The sequence below is a fragment of the Accipiter gentilis genome, chromosome 26 (assembly GCF_929443795.1).
Source record: "Accipiter gentilis chromosome 26, bAccGen1.1, whole genome shotgun sequence".
Classification (NCBI taxonomy): domain Eukaryota; kingdom Metazoa; phylum Chordata; class Aves; order Accipitriformes; family Accipitridae; genus Astur; species Astur gentilis.
In genome coordinates this window covers 1,609,496-1,631,503 of record NC_064905.1, presented here as the reverse complement: position 1 = coordinate 1,631,503, position 22,008 = coordinate 1,609,496, and the positions used below count along the sequence as shown (strand labels likewise).

Sequence of the window (22,008 nt, the reverse complement as noted above, 5' to 3'; positions counted from 1 at the left end):
ACATTCAAGAGCAAATGCATTGGTATTGACTGCCAAAAAGATAGCTTGAAGGGCCAAAAATGCAAAATCTGACAGACATAATAGTTAAGAGACGTGCTATTTGTTGTGCTAATCACCCAAAAAATTACCAAGAGGGTTACAGGAGAAGTTGTGAAACAAGGAATAACTCCTGGCGAATACTGGCAAATAGATGTTATGTCACTACCACGGTGTAATTCATACAGATATTTCTTGATGATAGTAGATAACTTTTTTGATTGGCCAAAGACGTGCAAAGAAGGCTAGAGAAATAATTAAGGCCTTATCAAAAGAAATTATCCCTAGGTTTGATATTCCAGAAGGTCTTTCTTCTGACAATGGAGCTTTTTGTTTATGTCAGAAAAAGGTAAGGAATTGTGGTCTGCTAAATGAACCTTGAAGAACCACCTGTAATTGCCAAGACAGAGTAAGAAGTAGGTAAGAGGCAATTCCTACAGGGGGAGATCGCAACCACCGACTCGTTCACCAGCTACTCAAATGAGACCACCTACTCAAAAGAAGACCATGAAGGAAGAATACCGAGTCTGCGCACTAATTTACATGACAGGCGAAGAAGAAAGAACCAATCCTTAAGGGAAATAATAGTCAATATGTATTACGTAATTAGATAAACGTGGGGAGTTTTGATACAAAGGTGTGCTGTCTTGAGACAGGCACCCGTTCATGCGCATCCACGAAATTACTTTAAAAATACCTCGACTCTGTCTGGTATTGGATTGCGGGCCGGGTAAACGAACCCCGTTTGTGGGACAACAATAAGGAACACGCTGGAAACTAACTACATCACCACCATTGGCTGAGATTAGACATTCAAAGGCCCAAGAAGGTGGGGTCAATCAACTGAGAATCTAAGTCCATACCACAAGCTCTTAACACGACTTTCTGTATACGTCGTGCTTGAATGACTGCTACAAGGAGAGCAAGAGAAAAGAGGCTCTGAAATACAAAACGTGATAGTCGGACACACATCCCACACACCCCCGGAGAAGCAAGTATATCAGGCTCATGAACCCACGATTCAGGAACTTTCCTTGAAATACTCCCCTTCATACCGCCCATTCTGTGGCCCACCCTAGGAAAATGGAGGGTGACTGCAGCCATACGACACCTTTGCGTTGCTCCCAATTTTTCTTCTGCGCCTATTTTCCCACTAGTCGTCCAGTCCCGACAGTATTTCAGAACGGGATGAGAGCAATGGAGTGCTTTAGTGAAGTCACTGAGCTAATGGCTACATCGTTCAACTGTTGGAAGACCTACAGAGGCAGCTAATACCGAAACAGGAAATTTAACGGACTTGAATGGGTGATTTCCCATTAGGCCACATAAATTAAGGGTCTGCATACTTCATAGGCATTTACACCTAAACAATTAATTCGATAACGTGAAGGAATCGGCTAGGAGGGGGCGATGACGACCAGAAAGAAATGACACGCCTCCCGTTGTTGTGTTATTTCTACCGCGGGGAAAAACGTTTTTGTTACCGTTATACAATATAAAGTGCTCTTAATATTCCGTGCAGCTGATTACGAGTCTTGGCCCGTTAGTTCAAAAGCACAATCTGCACCACCAGTTGCACAGCAATGAGCAGCAGTCGTGCTTGCACGATTTTCCCCTCACCCTTTCTGCATATCAAAAGTGTGTCACACTGGAACGCCACCAGCCACATTAGTTTCCCAAACCCCCAGCCATAGCACAAGGCAGCAATGAAGATCCCCGCTCCCAAGGAGTCCTCCTCAGGGACGGCCCTTGGCTCTCGACTTCGTTGCTTTTGGGCTGCACATCGGAGGTCGCTCTCAATCAGCCTCCATTTCGCCCCACTTTGTTTTTGGGGTTTCTTTTCTTTTGCTTTTACAGCCTTACTCGGTACAGGCCGTGCTTACAGTTTGGACTTGCTGCTCCACTGGAGAGTAACTCAGCAGCAGGCAGCGATGCACATGCCCCCTCTGTTCGGGGGTCCGTCACAAAAAGAAAACAACTAGCACATAGCACAGCCTTAGCCTTGGCCCTTTCATTCGTTCGTGGAAAGAGAGCGCGTCAGCAGGCGCCCAAGCGGCCGAAGGACGAGCAAGAGCCCAGTCCCCTCGGCGTGAGGTTAGGAAAGGCTCAGAGACAAGGACTGCGCGGGCTTACAGACCTGCGGGGCCTCGGCGTCCGCGGGCGGCTCTCCCGCGCCGGCGCTGCTGGTCGGGCTCCGCTTCCCGCAGGGCTCCGCGCCGAGAAGCTCCTCCGCGGCCAGGCTGGGCAGCGGCGGCGGCAGCCAAGCGCCCTCGGCGACGGCGCGGCCCGGCGCCACGCACAGGTTGTAGGAGTAGGGCAAGGTGCCCTCGCAGAAGTCGGCCGGGAAGGCGGCGCCGGCCACGGAGAAGCGCTGCGCGCCCAGGCAGCGCAGGACGGCGGGCGGCCCGGCCCGGCGCACCCGCGCCAGCACGGCCAGCGCCACGCTCAGCAGGAAGAGGGCGGAGAGGAGCGCCAGCGCCAGCACCAGGTAGAACTGCAGCTCCGCCGGCGAGTCGGCGCCCGCCGCCCGCTCGCTCAGCTCCGGCAGCGCCTCCTGCAAGCTCTCGGCCAGCACCACGTGCAGCGTGGCCGTGGCCGACAGCGCCGGCTGCCCGTGGTCCTTCACCACGGCCACCAGCCGCTGCTTCGCCGCGTCCCTCTCCGACACGGCCCGCGCCGTCCGCACCTCGCCGCTGTGCAGCCCCACGCGGAACAGCGCCGGCTCCGGCGCCTGCACCAGCTCGTACGACAGCCACGCGTTGCGCCCCGCGTCCGCGTCCACCGCCACCACCTTGGCCACCAGGTACCCGGCCTCGGCCGACCGCGGCACCACCTCGAACGGGGCCGGGGCCGGGGCCGGGGCCGGGGCCGCGCCCGCCCCCGCGCCCGCCCCCGCGCCCGCCGCCGGCCACAGCACCCGCGGCGCGTTGTCGTTGCGGTCCAGCACGAAGACGCGCACCGTCGCCGTCGAGCTCCGCGCCGGCGCCCCGCCGTCCTGCGCCCGCACCGCCACCGCGAACTCGCGGCACTGCTCGTAGTCGAAGGAGCGCTGCGCGTACACCGCGCCGCTCCGCGCCTCCACCGACACGTACGGCGCCGCGCCCGCGCTGCCGCCCGCCAGCCAGTAGCTGACGCGCCCGTTGGCGCCCGCGTCCGCGTCCCGCGCGCGCACGCGCAGCACCGGCGCGCCCGCCGCGTTGTTCTCCGCCACGTAGGCGCTGTAGGCGGCCTCCTCGAACACCGGCGCGTTGTCGTTCACGTCCGACACCTCCAGCACCAGCGCCGCGCGGCTCGAGAGCGCCGGGCTGCCCCGGTCCCTGGCCACCACCGCCACCCGGTGCTCGGCCGCCTGCTCGCGGTCCAGCGCGCTCGCCGTCACCACCTTGTACGAGCCGCCCGACGACGCCACGATCGACAGCGGCGCCTCGCCCGACAGCTCGCACGACACCTGACCGTTCTCCCCGGAGTCCCGGTCCCGCACTTTCACCAGGGCCACCACCGTGCCGGCCGGCGCGTCCTCGGGCACCGGGCTCGACACCGACGTCAGTGTCACCTCGGGCGCGTTGTCGTTCACGTCCAGCACCTCCACCTCCACCTTGCAGTGTGCCATCAGACCGCCCCCGTCCCTTGCCTCCACCAGCAGTGTGTAGACTCGCGTGTCCTCGAAGTCCAGCGCCGCCTGCAGTGTGATCGTCCCACTCTCAGCGTCCACCACGAATTTCTGAAGCACCTTGGCCGGCGTTTCCCCGAAGCCGTAGGTGATGCGGGCGTTGGTGCCGGCGTCGGCGTCGGAGGCAGAGACGTTCAGCACCATCGAGCCCGGCGGCGCGTCCTCCCGCAGGCTGGCGCGGTAGCGGTCCTGCGCGAACACGGGTGGGTTGTCGTTGGCGTCGGTGACGTTGATGCAGAGCTGGGCGGTGCCGCTGCGGGGCGGCTCGCCGCCGTCCAGCGCCGTCAGCACCAGCCGCAGGCTCTGCTGGCTCTCCCGGTCCAGCGCACGCCGCAGCACCAGCTCCGCGAACTTGCTGCCGTCCTGGCTCTCCTTCACCTCCACCGCGAAGTACCCGTTGGACTCCAGCTCGTAGCCCTGCAGCGAGTTGCTGCCCACGTCTGCGTCCTCGGCCGTGCCCAAGGCAAAGCGGGTGCCGGGAGAAGTCAACTCGTTGATCTCCAGCTGGAAACTGTCACGCAAGAAGTGCGGGGCGTGGTCGTTGATGTCCTGGATGGCCACCTCGACGTGGAAAACGTTGAGCGGGTTCTGCACCAGCGCCTCGAAGCTGACGGAGCAGGACGCCGCCTCGCCGCACATCTCCTCCCGGTCCAGCCTCTCGCTCACGTAGAGGTTCCCGCTCTCCCCGCTCACGCCGAAGTACTGCTTCTCGGCGCTGAGCCGCAGCTGGCGTGCCGGCAGGTCGGCCGGGCTCAGCCCCAGGTCCCGCGCCAGCGGCCCCACCAGCGAGCCTCTGCCCAGCTCCTCGGGGATGGCGTAGCGGACCCGCTCCGGCGCCGCCCGGCAGCACAAGCCCAGCAGCAAAGCGGGCAGCAGCACTCGCCCGCCTGCTCGCCGGCCGCTCTGCCTCTGCCTCTGCCTGCCCGCCATTCTGGGCAGCGCTCGCCGCGCTCCTCCCTCCTGCCGCTGCCCTGCGTCCCTTGCAGCCACGCTCCGCAGCGAGCGCAGGGCCCGCCGGAGGCCAGCGATCTCGGCGCCGGCTCGGACGCCGCTGCTCCCCGCGCCGCGCCGCCTCTCGCCTCTGCTGCCCGTGCCGCTGCCGCTCCGGCCGGCGCCGTGCGAGCGAGCAGCCTGCGGGGGCAGGACGCTGCGGCGGCTGCGGCTGCGGCTGGGCTCCGGCTGCGGCTCCAGCGCCGCTCCGCCTCGGCCAACAGCGGCACCCGGAGGCGCCGCGACGCCACCGCAGCCGGCTGATGGCCGCGCTCGCTCACGGCGGCCCGGGCTTTCGATCTGTACGCGTCAAGCTTGGCGGTCTCTCTTTTAATACAAAAGGGCACTCAGAGGCACGGACGTCATGCTTAGCAGCAACGCTAGCCATTATAATACAACCGTCGTCTCCTACTCAAGACGGATTTTGAGGCCGCAGTAGACTTTTAAAGTAGTGATACACTCTGTCATGTACCTTTACGTCTTCTGGCGTGAGTCGGTATGAAAACTAAGAGGGAAATGTCTGCGACAGAGCAATAAAGAAGTTTTGTCATGCATGTTTTCAGCTTTTCCTGATGTTTCATCTCCCTGCACACGTGTTTCTCTGAAGCCCACGCGAAAAGGGTGAATTTCATTTTATTCTGAAATGCTCAGGATTGATTCTGTTTAGAACAGCAGTTAACACTGACGGAGAGATGTGAAGCCTAAAGGTAGTGGACCTGAACTCAGACCGATGTCACTGTACATGCCTGGCAGAGAAGAACATCGCGCAGAACCGTGTAGGCTCTTTGCCCTGTGCACATCCTGACGCTGACTCCTCTTCCATCCAGAAAAACCTTCAGTGCTCTTGCTGGAAATGCCAAAGTCTGAGGCCTGCCATAAGGCTCGATTTTGCATTTTTCTCTCTCTGTGATTTTGGGAGCTTCTAGGCAAAAGTCCCACCATCTGGCCAGCCCATGCAAGGACTGCCTGATCAGCTGAAAGCTTGTCAACGATTTCTGGTGATTAATATACAAAACCAAAACCTCCACCTGACCTCATTGGGGCAGGTACTTCAGTGCTGTGATTTGCAGTTGCTTTGCCACAAGTCGCTGAGGCCTCAAGGTGAAAGCTAGGCAAGTTGCAGTGATTTAGAAGGGTTTGCTAGGCCTCTCTTGCCTTTACTGCGTGGCATGCCTTTACTAGGCACCATGTGTTCCTTTAATGAGAACAACAAAACTCAGCAGCACTTAATTAAACCAAAGAAGCCAAAACAAGTACCTCTCACTAAGCAAGATGGGGCAGGTGATTTCCTACTGTGACACATGCAGGCCTGTGCAGGCTAGGAAATCACACAGAGGGACACGTAGCCTTGTAGTCCTCAGAGACATAAGAACAAGCCACAGGTAGGTGGGATTGGCCAGCAGTACTCTACACCAGTCTGTAGCACCTTGCTGAGTAGCCAGCTTGCCAGAATGGGATCAGAGGTGACTGCTGCTGTGCAATAATGCTCATTGATCTTCATGAGTGCGTGTTATCCACTTGGAGTAAGTGATGTGTAGGGGGGTGTGCAAATGTTCTCCACGAGTTCCTTCTTGCAAAGCAGCAGCTCAAATCTCTCAGTCATTTCTGATGATTAATAAACAAACCCAAACACTCTGACTTGCTCCACCGAGATAAGTATTTGACTACTGGAATGTACAGAGGCTTGGCCACAACTCTGCCTTGAAAATTAATGTTGCAGAGCGCCTGGAAGTGACTGAGGTCTGAACCCACAAGCAAAGCCCTGAAGTTTTACTTTGGACTACATAGTAGGGGGGTGGCTTTTGGAAATCCGTCAGTCCTTGTGACTTTTTCTACTGTGTAAATGCTTTATCAAAGGTCTTTATCTAGGTATAAGAGCATGTGAGAGACTCAGTTTTCACTTCTGTTTCATTTTCCTCACACAGAAAAGACTTGTCTTCACGTGGTTCTCCAGGGAAGTCAGTGTTTGCTGCAAAACAACACTCAGTTCCAACTGCAAAAGAACAATCCACAAGTGGAAAACATGAAGCATGACCTTCTGGGAAACAAGGCCTGAAGGCAGATCAAAGGATGGGAAAATGTAATTACCACTTTGATGAAAGTGTCCATCAAAACGTTACAGGGAGAAATACATGGATAGAGGAGGTTTCACACAGGAATTACAAGATGTTCTACCCCCTCATCATTGTTCTCATTTCTCTCCATCCCCACACAACTTGCAGGTTACCTTCTGACCCTCATAACTGGCACACACATGTCATGAGAGGCTAATGCATCAAGATCATACCAAGAAAGGACATACATCTGTCTGCTCACCAGCATTCTCAGAAGAAACATAAGTATTCAAAAGCACACAAGAGTTAACACGGCCAAACTAAAAGATGAGCCGTCATCCAACAGAGACTGGGTCATCAAACTCTTTGCTTAGGAGAAATCTCTTCTCCTCTTTTATCACACACACTGTTCCACAGAGATGCAACTTCTTCAAAGGTCATGCTTACATCTATTCACGATTAACAAAACCAGAACACAAATGTACCCCCCTTACATCTCCTGCCTTCCACACCAGATGTAACATGAGCAAGGGGCACTATCACACAACGCATTGCTAAAAGAAGATATGCCACTACTTATAACTAAACCTACATACATAGAACACCAGGGGGCAGGGAGGGGGCAAGAAAAGGAAAAAAAAAAAAAATCAGGCAAGCGATGCAGGCAAGCATTAAAAGTACTGTCAGAGAAACTCACCAGGAAGATGTCTCAGTCTTCACTGTGGGCATGGAAATTCATCCCCCAGAGCACCTGGGAGCTGTTGCATTCTTAAGCTGCACGTGCAACCCTAAAGTCTTACTCTGGACTGCAGAGTGGGAGGGGTCCTTTTATGAAAAACTCATCACCTCTCATCACTTTTTCTACTCTGTGGCCTGCTCATCTCCCACAAGTCTGAAGCCGTAAGTGAAAACGCCTAATCACAGGACCCTTTCTCAAGCTAAGTCTTCTGAGAAAGTATAACTGATTCTCTTTAGCTTCTGCTTTCTTTTTCTCATACATAAAATTCTATCTTCCGGTGGCTGAGAGCTTGCCAGGAGAAGTAAGGATTTGCTGCAAAACAACACTCTGAGTCTCCAAAGATAAAGAACTATCCAGAAATGGGGCAAAATGAACCCTGACCTTCCAGGAAACAAAGGCATGAAAGACAGTGTAATTACAACTATGAGGAAACTCTACATTGCAGATGTTACAGGGAGATACAGATGGATAAAGGAGGTTTCAAACAGGATCTAAACATGCATGATGGTTATTCAGGGAAAATTATTGTACAAACGCTTTACTGCTGGAGGACTGTCGTTGCCTTTCAGGACGATGGAACCAGGATCACCGCATGAATGGCATAGGCCTTGGCACCAGGCATGAAATGAAACCATTGCTCAGCCAAAGCCACATTGACCTACCAATTTTCCTGCTTGGGTGCCAGCCTGCTGGCTTTGTGTTCGCAACCTCTATTTGCACCATGGGCAACATCCAGGGTTTGGCCATGTATCAGCCACAGGCAAAAGAGCGTTTCACTAGGCAACACTGTACAGAAACAGAAGTCTATCCAAGTGTTTGTTTTGGCAGCTCTAAACCTTCAAGGCATGGATGGAAACATCGAGGTATGGATGGAAAAAATCCTGTATTTGTGACATAGCAACTACAGCCCTCCAGGGAAATGCTTTTCTACCCTCAGCTGTACATCAACACCTCCCTTCACCTTCACCTCGATAGGCAAGGAAGGGGCTACCTCCAAGGATGGAATGAACAGTGAGAAATACCTGCAGCAAGAACACAGAGAACTCATGCCTGGAGAAAATTAATCCATCCCACTAATCCTGCCATTTCTGTAGCAGCCTTCCTCCAAAAGGTGGGAGGGCAGACAGGGAGACTCCTTTCTTTCTTTCTTTACGCAGAACAAACTCTCTCTATTCATGGAACTGCACACTCATTTCCTTTCCGACTTCCATTATAAAACCAGCAATAACCAACAGCTCTGTGTCCAATGCTATCAATTGGGTCCGAGTGCATCCCAGTGGGAAAAAGGATTGAGAAAGAAAAACAAGCTCTGCAACACAAAGCTGACCATGTCACAGAGTCTATTATGCAGAGTCAGGCGATTTCACTAGAGATCAAAAGGTTTCAGGAATGCCAGTTTTAGTTTCTACCATTTTACTCGGCACAAACACAGTCAACTTACTGCTCTGAATGGATGGTGGTTACGCTGTTCCTTCTTTCATTCTTTCCTGGAGACACAGATCAGCACTTCCCTTCCACGCCACCCAGAAAAACCCAGGGGAAAGAGGACAGAGGTTGAGAAAGGCTCAAGGAAAACAGTGAGAGACTATGGGCTTATAGACATGTGGCCCCTCAGTGTCCGTGGGCAGCTCTTCTGTGCTGGTGCTGGTGCTCAGGCTTCACTTCCCACAGGTGTCCCCACCAAAAAAGTCCTCCGCTAGCAGGAGGACCATCATGGTTCTACAGGCACAGTTATTGCGCTGTCCTGACTTCAGCTGGGATAGAGTTAATTTTTGTTCTAGTAGTGGATAACACTGTTATGTTTTGGATTCTGGATGAGAAGACTGTTGAGAACACACTGATGTTTTCATTGGTTGCTAAGTAGTGTTTAGACCAAACCAAGGATTTTTCAGCTTCTCATGCCCAGCCAGCATGAAGGCTGGCAGGGTACAAGAAGCTGGAAGGAGACACACAGCCAGGACAGCTGACCAAAGCTGGCCAAAGGGGTATTTCCCTACCATGTGACGTCATGCCTAATATATAACGTGGGGGGAGTGGGGCCAGGGAGGGGATCGCTGCTTGGGAACGAACTGCCATTTTATTATTGTTATTGTTATCATTATTAGTTTGTTCCTTTCTGTTGTATTAAACTGTTCTTATCTCAAGCCATGAGTTTTTTCTTTTTCTTCCCCTGATTCCCTCCCCCATCCCACTAGGTGGGGGGGAAGGGAGTGAGCGGCTGCGTGGTGCTTAGTTGCCGGCTGGGGTTAAACCACAACATGCGCAAACACTTCATTATCGTTGGAGGACTACCATTACCTTTCAGGACAGGGAAACCAGGATCACAGCATGGATGGCACAGGGCTCGGCACCAGGCATGAAATCAAACCATCGCTTCCCTCATGTATGACAGATCCAGTTCCAGCTGGCTCCAAGATGGAGCCAGTACTGGCCAAATTGAGCCAATCAGCAACAGTGGTAGCATCTCTATGATAACCTGTTTAAGAAGAGGTAAAACCTGCTGCGCAGCAGCAGCTGGGAGAGAGGAGTGAGAATGTGTGAGAAAAGCAACGATGCAGACACCAAGGTCGGTGAAGAAGGAGGTGCTCCAGGTGCTGGAGCAGAGATTCCCCTGCAGCCTGTGACAAAGACCATGGTGATGCAGGTTGTCCCCCTGCAGCACATGGAGGTCCATGGTGGAGCAGATATCCACCCTGCAGCCCATGGAGGACCCAACGCTAGAGCAGGTGGATGTGCCCTGAAGGAGGCTGTGAGCCTGTGGAGAGCCCTTGCTGGAGCAGGCTCTTGGAAGGCCATGATGCTCTGTGGAGAGGATCACACCTGGAGCAGGTCTTCTTGCAGCGCAGGACCTGTGACCCTTGCAGGTGACCTACACTGGAGCAGTCCATTCATGAAGGACTGCACCCCATGGAAAGGACCCACGCTGGAGCAGTTTATGAAGATCTGCAGCTTGTGGGAAGGACTTGTCGGTGAAGTTTGTAAAGGACTGTCTCCCATGGGTGGGACCCCACGCTGGAGCAGGGGAAGAACGAGAAGACAAAGGAGTGGCAGAGACAAACCATGGTGAACTGGCCCCAAACCCCATTCCCTGTCCCTCTGCACCCCTCAGGGGAAGGAGGTAGAGAAATTGGCAGTGAAGTAGAGCCTGGGAAGAAGGGAGGAGTGGGGGGAAGGTGTTTTAAGTTTGTTCTTGTTTCTCATTATCCTACTCTGACTTTAACTGGCAATACATAAAATTAACTTCCCTGAGTCAAGACGGGTTTGCCTGTGACAGTAAATGCTGAATGATCTCTCCCTGTCCTTATCTCGACCCATAAGCCTTTTGTCATATTTTCTCTCTACAGTCCAACTTCAGAACTGGACAAAGAAACAAAGCAGGAATGGGAAACCTACACAAGTGAAGGAATCATAGCTTAATATTTGAGATTATGTCAAGTGTAGTAGGTACACAGAAAAGGTAACTAGCTGCTAACAAGTCTACAGGAGGCTCAAACAGGAGCTCAAACCCCAAAAAATAGCCACAGTTCCTCAACGTAATTTCTTTGGATGATGGCACGAGCCTTGTCACCAGGCATGAAATCAAACCATTGCTCAGCCAAAGCCACACTGATACACCAGGTTTTCTGGAGCCAGCCTCCCACCCTCCTTGCTCTGCATTCACAGCCTTTAGTGGCACCACAGACAATATCCACTGTTTTGGCCACATGGCGACCACAGGCAAAAGAACATTTAATTCACTGACATTGTAGGGAAACAGAAGTGTGCCAACGTCTTTGTCTTGGCAGCTGAACACTTTCAAGGTAGGGATGGAAACTGCTTCCTCAGCCCAACTACAGGAGGTCTTTTCATGTTTTGAGGGTTCCCAGTTTGCGGACTGCAGTAGAGATGGTTGTCCTTTCTTACCCTACAGACAAGCGTGCCTGGGTGAGCGCATGCCCGTCTATGAAATGCTTCCTCTTTACAGCCATAAGCATCAAAGATTTGTGTAGGAACTGCCCCTACGCTCAGACAACTGGAACAGATGTGACCTTCCACATGTGATCAGACACCCTGAGGTTGAGCTGTAGCTCGTGACAACAAGCAAGGCAAGACTTAGGAATGTACAGCAGTCGATGGATTGGTGGAATAACATTTCTTGGGCCAAACTTACTGAGCAGAAGCAACTCACATTGCATAGTACTCCATCAGGCACACCGCTGTGTTAACTATGTCAAGCAAGGAAATGACCATCTGTTCTCCTATAGCCTGACACACAGAGCTCTCCTGTCTTCTCTCCAGCCCTACACAACTTGCAGGTTTGTTTCTGACCTTCACATAATAAGCAAAAACATACCAGGAGAGGATAATGTGCTATGCTCATACCAAGAAGGGAGGTACATTTGTCTCCTCACCACCATTGCGAGAAGGAACAGGATTCTAAAGCACAGGAATGATAAACGGACACACTAAAGGAGGAGTGGTCATCCAGCAGAGAATGGGTCATCAAACTAATGGCTTATGGGGAATCTCCTCCCCTCTTTTATCACACCCACTGTTCCACAGAGATGCTCCCGCCTCCTCCTAAGGTCGTGCCCATATCTGTTCCCCCTGACAATTACAGAACACAAAGATACCCTCACATCTCCTGCCTTTCACACCCACTGTAGCATGAGCAAGAGGCACTAACACATGACACATTGCTAAACGAAGCGATGTTGATAATTCCAAGTAAACCTACATACATATGAGACCAGGTAAACAAAAAACGTAAATTAGACAAGGAAGGCAAGGAAGCATTAGAAGACAAAGTGTTCTCAGAGAAACTCACCGGGAAGTCTTCTTGGTCTTCACTGCGGGTACTGAAACTCATCCCCAACAGCACCTGGCAGCCAGTCATATCTCAAGCTGCAAGTGTGGCCCTTAAGTCTAACTCTGGACTAGATAGTAGGGCCTTCATTATGAGAAATAGTCAACAGCTCTCAGCAACTCTATTCTACTGTATGGCCTGCTCATCTCCCACAGCTACAAAGCCGTCAGGCTAAACATCTTCTCACTGGCCTCTTTCTCAAGCTAAGTCTGCTGAGAAATTACAACAGATTCTCTTTTAGCTTCTTCTTCATTTTCCTCACACTGAAAATTCTGTCTTACTTGGCTGAAGTGAGTATTTGCTGGAAAACAACACTCACAGTTTCAAATGCAAAAGAAATATCCAGATGTAGGGAAAAGGAACCACAACCTTCCAGGAAACAGAGGCCTGAAAGAAAGTGTAATTACAACTATGAAGAAATATGCATTGCAACATTACAGGAGATACAGATGGATAAAGGAGGTTTCACACAGGAATTATAAGCCATTTTACCCATGCTTCATTGTTCTGCAGGCACAGGAATTGCACAAATACGTTACTGCTGGAGGACAGTCATTGCCTTTCAGGACAGGGAAACAAGGCTCATGGCATGAATGGCACAGGCCTTGGCACCAGGCATGAAATCAAACCATTGTTCAGCCAAATCCACACTGACCCACCAGTTTTCCTGGCTGGGAGCCAGCCTCCCACCCTCCTTGCTCTGCATTCACAGCCTTTAGCGGCACCACGGACAATCAATATCCACTGTTTTGGCCATATGGCGACCACAGGCCAAAGAGCATTTCATTCAGTGACGTTGTAGGGAAACAAAAGTGTGCCAACGTCTTTGTCTTGGCAGCTGAACACCTTCAAGGTAGGGGTGGAAACTGCCTCCTCAGCACAACAACTATAAGAGGTCTTTTCATGTTTTGAGGGTTCCCAGCCACAAGGAGGCCCAGCTTTAGACCTGTGCAACAAGCAAGGCAAGAATGGGAAACCTACACAAGTGAAGGAATCATAGCTTTATATTTCAGGTTATGTCAACTGTAGTAGGTGCACAACAAGGGTATCTAGTTGAGGAAAAGTCCACAGGAGGCTCACACAGGAGCTCACACCAAAGAGCAAGCCACAGTTCCTCAAAGTAAATCCTTTGCACATAAAGAAGGGGAAATGCATGGAACCACAACTGTGGGGCTCATCTAACAACTAGGACAAACTGAACTTTTGCACCATCTTTCCATCTTTTCCACATTTCAAATTATACCACAGCAAACTTTTTCACCTAGCCTCTATTGGGACAGACAGAATTTTTCAATGTGCTCAAATATTATGCAACAGGAAAGCTACCTCTGCAGACAGACACCATTGAAAGAAAAGTCACACATGCAACTTCTTATCGAGAACACAGATGCCAACACAGACACATGCAAAGAGATTCCTCTGTTCATCGCACTGATGTCAGATGTAGAAAATTGTGCTTTAGATTAGAAAATCCTGTTCTAAATCAAGTTAGTTAATCATTTTTAACTTTAAATAATTTTAGTAATACCTACAGAAGTAGCCAAGGTCATTCTGACCCTCTCTGTTCTTTCCAGATTGATGAAACATCCCCCCTGGCAGGAAAACAAACCATTGACACAGCACAGAGTGTCTTAGTGGTCAAAGGGAGGAGGCAATACCTCCCTAAATGATGACCAAAGAACACCAGAGATCCTGACGCATGCGGAGAAGGCCTTTGATGTGTCGTGGTTATATAATCCTCTGCATCCGCATTAGATATTCTGAATAGGTATGAGGTAGGAGTAGTTTCAAAAATGATATGCAATAGTTACTGTGTAAAAGTGACACACCTGGTGAATCTGGTGTGCTTGGTTTGTGCAAAGTCCACTGAGCACCCAGGCCCGAACAAAAAGCAATATATCTCCTGAGTGTGTGAGATTGGTGCATCACACAGCAGGTAACGAATCCGCTTTTAGGACAACAACACTACTTTGAGGAAATGTAAAATGTTCTCAAGGGCATAAGCAACATGCAGCTCTGATACAGACTCAGTTGTCAAAGTACCAGCTCAAAGACACCATCATCCTGCTTCAGCACATTGGGCAACTGGGAAGGTACATGATTCTCAAATCTGAACAGAAAGTGTACGTCTGTGCTCAGGAACTGCCATTCCCAGGAAACATCATGCAAAAGGAGAGCACACTGATGAACCCACAACTTGGACAGCTGGAGTCCGAGCAAGGCAATATCCAAAAATGAGACGCCTTCACACTCAGTTTCAGAACACCGACACTAAAACCTGGGAATTGACAAAACACATGCCATGTCTCCAACAGGACCTCCTCACACACAGCACCCTCTCGAGACTCTCCTCAAACCCTTCACAGGTTGCATGGTTGTCCTTGACCTTCATCATTTGCAGACAGACTCCACCCAAAGACAAGCTGCACAACTTCTCCTTACCAGGGAGAATATTTGACTTCTCAGCATGTACATGTGAAAAGCAAGAGCATTTCTTCCAGTAGTATTTTAAGGAAACACTTCTATGAAAGCCTCTCTCCCTTTACAGCTGTAAAAATGAAAGGCATGTACCGGACACTTGAAGGAACTCTAACAGCTGCCATCTTCCACACAGCTTCAGAAGGGAGGAGTGGAGGGAAGGTGTTTTAAGATTGTTCTTATTTCTCATTTACCTACCCTGACTTTAACTAGCAATACATTAAATTCATTTCCTTGAGTCAAGTCTGGCTTGCCCGTGATGGTAATTGCTCAGTGACCTCCCTGTCCTTACCTCACCCCATAAGCCTTTCATCATATTTTCCCTCCACAGTTCAGTTGAGGACAGACAGCGAAAAAGCAGCTTGGTGGGCACCTGACGGCGTTCCAAGGCTAACCCACCACATCTTGGCAGCTCTAAAACTTCAAGGGATGGATGGAAACTACTTGCCCACCCTGACAACCTGTCAGTCTTTTCACCTTTTAGTGTTTTAAGGATTACCAGCCAAAGTGAGGCCCAGCTTCAGAACTGGACAAAGAAAGAAGGCATCAATGGGAACCTGACAGGAGTGGAAGAATCGTAGTTTCACATTTCAGATTGTGTCAGCTGTAGTAGGTACACAGAAAAGGGAACCACCTGCTAACAGGTACACGGGAGGCTCACACAGGCTCTCCCACCATAGACCATAGCAGTATTACCACTAATAGTTTCTTTGGACGATAAAAAAGGGGAAAGACTTGGAACCACAACTGTGGGCCTCATCTAACAACTAGGACAAACTTTTAAACCTACCCTTTAGCAATTCCACACTACATCACAGCAAAGTCTTCCAGCTGCCCTGTCTCTGTACAGGCAGAACTTCAACCTGCCAAAACAGCATGCAACAGGAAAGCCACTTCTGCAGACAGATACCATCGCAAGAAATGCGAACATGTCATCTCAGAATCCAAGCATTGCAACATGGACAAATGCAAAGAGAACTTTCTGCTCATCCCATACAATTTGATTAAGCATTAAAAGTTCTAAAGGCCATGAGTGACACGGAAATCATTAAAAGATACAGTCCTCAGAGTCTCAGCTTAAAGGCAATGTCATCCTTCTTCAACACATGGGCAACTTGGAAGATCCGTCACACTACCACACTACTGCAAAGTTTACATCTATGCTTCATAACCGCCATTCCCAGGAAGCATCATACAACAGGAAAGCACACTGATGAACACAAAGCTTGGACAGCTGGAGTCCAAGCAAGGCAATATCCAAAAAATAAGACGCATTCAGGCTCAGTTTCAGAACACCCACAATAAACCCTGGGAAACGACACACCACCTGCCATGTCTCCACCACTACCTCCTCACACACAGCACCCTCTCAAGACTCTCCTCAAACCCTTCACAGGTTGCATGGTTGTCCTTGACCTTCATCATTTGCAGATAGACTCCACCCAAAGAAATGCTGCACAGACAACTTATCCATACCAGGGAGAATATTTGACATCTCAGCATGTGCATGCGACAAGCAAGAGCATTTCTTCCAGTAGTATTTTAAGGCAACATATTTACTAAAGTCTCCCTCTCTTCACAGCTGTAAACATGAAAGGCACTTAGGGGACAGTCAGCCAAATGGAACACATGTGGTCTTCTACACATTCTCAGACACAAAGGACCACAAACAAGTTGGGACGTTAACACACACAGAAGGGAAGGGATGACAACATACTCTTCTAGATTATGGCATAACTCAGGTGTTTAGTAGGTTACAAAACCAGGGAAAGCTCCTCCCAAAGCTCCCTTTAGGGCACTTGCCATAAGTATAGAATTAAGCTGTTAGTTAGAAACATCTCCACAACATGCAAGCACACAGGAGGAACCTCCCAGGGCTCCTATGCAGCTGGAACAACGTGTCTGACTTGGGCCAAACTTACTTGGGAAGCCAAAACTCACATTACATGGTACTACAGATGGGCACCGAACAGGGAAAGGAGCAAACCAGATCTCTTGTGTCCTTCCACAGCCCCTCACAAACACCTCCCAAGACTCTCCTCTCCAAGCTGTCACAACTTGCCTGGTGTTCGTTGACCCTCATAGCTTCAAGCACTTGTCATCAAAGGGCCAGAACCTGGACCATTTGTCCTCAACATGCACCACTACCACACCACGGACCTCGCCAACATTTCGCTATGTCTCCGTACTGAGAAGGAAGATTCATTGCCCGCTCACTAGCCTTCTGGAAAGAAACCTTGGGGCTCTAAAATTAAAAGAGGAGCTGTCCTCCTTGAGAGGCTGGGTCAGTGAGCAGCGTGTAACGCACCAGCGATGTGATAAAAGCAGCAAGCCCCGCTGAGAGGAAGCTCCAGCAGGCAACAGCAGCCTCCCGCTTCCCCTGCCTCCCGCAGCAACGGTCACGCTGAGCCGCCATCCCACGCTCACCTCCCGGGAGCACGAGGCGCCAGCGACCCGCGCGTGGCCGAGCGAAGCTTTGCCTTCCCGCTACCTCCACCTCCCGAGGCAGGAGACACAAGACGGGGGGGAAAGGGCGGAGAAGCAGCGGAGGGAAGCGTTATGCCGCGGAGAAGGGCTGGTGGGAGGAACTCACCGGGGCAGCGGCGGGGTCCGCGCGGCGGGCGCCGGCAGGGTCCTCCCCGAGCAGCGGCGCGGGCTCGTCGGGCGGCGGCCGGGCCGGGAGGGTGTCGCAGCAGCTGCCGCCCGACAAGCGGAGCTGGCTCTTGCGCGAGTCGGCGGTGAGCGACACCTCGTGCGAGTAGGAGTGCAGGAAGGCGCGGACGCCGTCGATGCCCACGAAGTGCGAGGCCGGGACGCCGCGCAAGGCGCCGCTGCCCGCCGCCAGCAGCTGCGAGCGGCGCCAGCGCCGCAGGCGCAGCGCCAGCAGCAGCAGCAGGAAGGCGAGGAAGAGGCAGGACACGGCCGCCACGGCCACCACCAGCCACCGCGTCAGGCTGCCGGCCGGCTCGCCCGGCGCCGCCGCCGCCGCGCTGCCCAGCTCCGACAGCAGCTCGGCCACGCTCTCGGCCAGCACCACCGTCAGCGTGGCCGTGGCCGACAGCGCCGGCCGCCCGTGGTCCTTCACCACCACCACCAGGCTCTGCCGCGCCGCGTCGCGGGCCAGCGGGAAGCGCGCCGTCCGCACCTCGCCGCTGTGCAGCCCCACGCGGAACAGCCCCGGCTCCGTCGCCTTGGCCAGCTCGTACGACAGCCACGCGTTCTGCCCCGCGTCCGCGTCCACCGCCACCACCTTGGCCACCAGCGCCCCGGGCTCCGCCGAGCGCGGCGCCAGCTCCACGCCCGCCCAGCCCGCGCCCGGCGCCGGCGCCGGCGGCGGGTACAGCACCTGCGGCGCGTTGTCGTTCTCGTCCACGATCACGAGCCGCACCGACACGTTGCTGCTCAGCGCCGGCGCGCCGCCGTCCTCCGCCCGCACCCACAGCCCCACCTCGCGCACCTCCTCGTAGTCGAAGGAGCGCAGCGCGTACAGCGCGCCCGTCTCCGCCTGCACCGACACGTAGGACGAGAGCGGCGCGCCCCGCACCCGCCCCTCCGACAGCCGGTACCGCACGCGCGCGTTCTGCCCCCAGTCCGCGTCCGCCGCCCGCACCGTCAGCACCAGCGCGCCCGCCGCGTTGTTCTCGGGCAGCCGGGCGCTGTAGCGCGCCTCCGCGAACACCGGCGCGTTGTCGTTCACGTCCAGCACCCGCAGCGCCAGCACCGCGCTGCTCCACAGCGCCGGCGACCCGCCGTCCGCCGCCCGCACCGTCACGTTGTACTCCGCCACCTCCTCCCGGTCCAGATCCCTCGCCGTCACCACGCGGTAGTAGTCCTCAAAGGACTTCTCCAGCCGGAACGGCAGGCGCTCGGCGATGCTGCACCGCACCTCGCCGTTTGCCCCCGAGTCCCGATCCTGCACGTGCAGCAGGGCCACCACCGTCCCCGGCGGCGCGTCCTCCGAGATCGCGCTCAGCGCCGACCGCACCGAAATCTGGGGCGCGTTGTCGTTGACGTCTGTCACCGTGATCGCGACTTTGGCTGTATCAAAAAGCCCTCCTCCGTCATGTGCCTGCACCTCCAATTCGTGCGAGTCGCCTTCCTCGAAGTCCAGGTTCCGCATCAGTGTAATGGCTCCTGTCTCGGCGTCCAGCTGGAAGACCGCCGATACCAGGTCCTTCGTTTTCCTCAACGAATACATCACGTGCCCGTAGATCCCATCGTCGGGGTCGGTGGCCGTGACGGTGACGAGGGTGGAGCCCACGGGCACGTCCTCCGGCACACGCAGCGTGTACTCCGCCTGGCTGAACACGGGCGCGTTGTCGTTCGCGTCCAGCACCGCCACGCGGATCCGCGCCGTGCCCGTCCGCGCCGGCTCTCCGCCGTCGCTCGCCCTCAGCACCAGCTCGTGAAACGCCGCCTCCTCCCGGTCCAGCGCCTTCGCCAGCACCAGCTCGGGACGCTGCTCCCCGCCGGGACCCGCCTGCACGGCCAGCGAGAAGTGCTCGTCGCCGCTCAGCTCGTAGCTCTGCAGCGAATTCCGTCCCGAGTCCGGGTCGTGGGCCTCGGCCAGGGGAAACCGCGACCCAGGGGCTGTCGTCTCGCTCATTCTCAGCTCCGTTTCTGTCTCTTGGAAGCTTGGCGCGTTGTCGTTAATATCCGTGATTTCCACTTCGATGCCGTAAAACTTCATTTCCCCCTCCACTATCACCTCACAGCGCACCACGCATTTCTCCACCAGCCGGCACAGCTGCTCTCTGTCTATCCGCTCCGCCGTCACCAAATGTCCCGTCCTCCCGTGCAGAGCGAAATATTGCGTCCTCCCCTCGGAGACAACGCGGACGCCGCGTTCGCGGAGCGCCGGAAGCTCCAGCCCCAGGTCCTTGGCCACGTCGCCCACGAACGAGCCCTTCGGAGTCTCCTCGGGAACCGAGTAGCGGAGCTGCCCCCACGCCGCCTCCCACGCCGCCACCAGGACGCACCACAGCAGGGCTCGCTCCCGCCGGCCCCAGCGCCTCCCCGCCGCGCACATCTCCGCCGCGGCCACGCACCGCCGCCGCACGCTCTTCCCAGGCGCTTCCCGCTCGGGCTCCGCTTCCCTCTCAGGCTCCGGCCCCGGCTCGCCGCTCCCGGCCGCTGCCGCCGGCCCCTCCTCCTCGCTGCAGCACGGCTCCGCACCGCGGGGACGCTCGCAGACCGCCCGGCCGCCGAGCCAGTCAGCGAGCGAGCGAGCGAGCGAGCCGGGCCGCAGCGGGCGGGGCTGCCGGCAGCGCTCCGGCCTTCCTCTCGCTCCTCCTCGGTCAACAGCGGCGCCCGCAGCCTCCTCCCGGCACTGCAGGCACCCAGCGCTGCCGAGCGCTGCCCGCCCTGCCTTTCCCGCGGGCAGCGGGCGGGGACGGCACCGTCGCCACGGGGACAGCGGGGCCCGTCCAGCGGTCATCTCCTGCGCTGCCTTTTAACCAGACCATCTCTCCTTCCACCCGCGAGGCGATCACGACCAGGAGGAAGGCAGCGGCCTCCCGTCGCCGTGCTGTTCCGACCGCACGGGAAAAATCACTTGCTAACGCCGAGACATGCCAAGTAAAATAACGTCTCTTCGTCTCACATGCACGTGATTACGAGCCTCATACCATTAGCCCGAAGGCATAATCACCAACCGCAATATGCGTAGCGGTCATGCCTGAATGACTGGTACAGGGAGAGCAAGAGGAAACAGGCTCTGAAACACAACCCGGGATATTCAGACACACCCCCCGCCCCCCGCCGTGAACCAGAGTTAGGAACCCCAGCGGCAGGAACTTTGCGTTAAATACCTCCGTTCCTAAGGAACACGCTTGGAATTAACTACGCCACGACCATTGACTGAGATTAGGCATTTAAAGGCTAAGGCGTGGGTGAAGCACGCACATGGAGCCATTTGGAAAGAAAGAGGACTTATAGGCTCGCAAGGAACCCCAATTCAGTATGAAGAAGAAATAGCGAAACTTTTACAGGCATTTCTTCTACCCAAGGAAGTTCCAATAACACATTGTAAAGCCCATCACAGTGGGAACAGTGAAATGATAAAGGGAAATCGAAAAGCACACCAAGTGGCAAAAGAAGCAGCTCTCAAAGAGTCTACAGTTGAAGGAGGCTTAATTCCAGCATCTCGTTTAGAACCATCACCTCCAAAATATACTGAGAGAGAAGATTAATTGCCAGAACAATTAGATTGTTCTAAGAATGATCAGGGATGGCGGGTGACACCTTTAAAGCAACTGCTACTTTCTGACAGGACGATGGAAAGCCTACTTAAAAGAGTGCATCGCGAAACACATTCAAGAGCAAATGCATTGGTATTGACTGCCAAAAAGATAGCTTGAAGGGCCAAAAATGCAAAATCTGACAGACATAATAGTTAAGAGACGTGCTATTTGTTGTGCTAATCACCCAAAAAATTACCAAGAGGGTTACAGGAGAAGTTGTGAAACAAGGAATAACTCCTGGCGAATACTGGCAAATAGATGTTATGTCACTACCACGGTGTAATTCATACAGATATTTCTTGATGATAGTAGATAACTTTTTTGATTGGCCAAAGACGTGCAAAGAAGGCTAGAGAAATAATTAAGGCCTTATCAAAAGAAATTATCCCTAGGTTTGATATTCCAGAAGGTCTTTCTTCTGACAATGGAGCTTTTTGTTTATGTCAGAAAAAGGTAAGGAATTGTGGTCTGCTAAATGAACCTTGAAGAACCACCTGTAATTGCCAAGACAGAGTAAGAAGTAGGTAAGAGGCAATTCCTACAGGGGGAGATCGCAACCACCGACTCGTTCACCAGCTACTCAAATGAGACCACCTACTCAAAAGAAGACCATGAAGGAAGAATACCGAGTCTGCGCACTAATTTACATGACAGGCGAAGAAGAAAGAACCAATCCTTAAGGGAAATAATAGTCAATATGTATTACGTAATTAGATAAACGTGGGGAGTTTTGATACAAAGGTGTGCTGTCTTGAGACAGGCACCCGTTCATGCGCATCCACGAAATTACTTTAAAAATACCTCGACTCTGTCTGGTATTGGATTGCGGGCCGGGTAAACGAACCCCGTTTGTGGGACAACAATAAGGAACACGCTGGAAACTAACTACATCACCACCATTGGCTGAGATTAGACATTCAAAGGCCCAAGAAGGTGGGGTCAATCAACTGAGA

The 22,008-nt window shown here is 53.4% G+C and overlaps 1 protein-coding gene across 18 annotated transcripts in view; it reads right to left on the bottom strand.

The window, feature by feature from the left end:
• LOC126051050 (protocadherin gamma-C5-like) overlaps positions 1-22,008 on the bottom strand; it is a 147,764-nt gene that overhangs the window by 50,046 nt on the left and 75,710 nt on the right. For 2 of the 18 annotated variants that reach the window (XM_049829742.1, XM_049829739.1), the window contains exon 2: positions 19,862-19,936. The exons of 11 other annotated variants lie outside the window; for them this stretch is intronic. Coding sequence is in view for 5 of the 7 variants with exons in the window: in XM_049829732.1 (XP_049685689.1) it covers positions 2,174-3,850 (1,677 nt within the window). In the remaining 2 variants the exon portion in view is untranslated. Of the gene's footprint in view, positions 1-2,173; positions 3,960-4,084; positions 5,005-18,423; positions 18,700-19,861; positions 19,937-22,008 lie in introns of those variants that run through there. 5 more of the 18 variants (XM_049829736.1, XM_049829725.1, XM_049829732.1 and 2 more) reach the window with 5 other exon arrangements.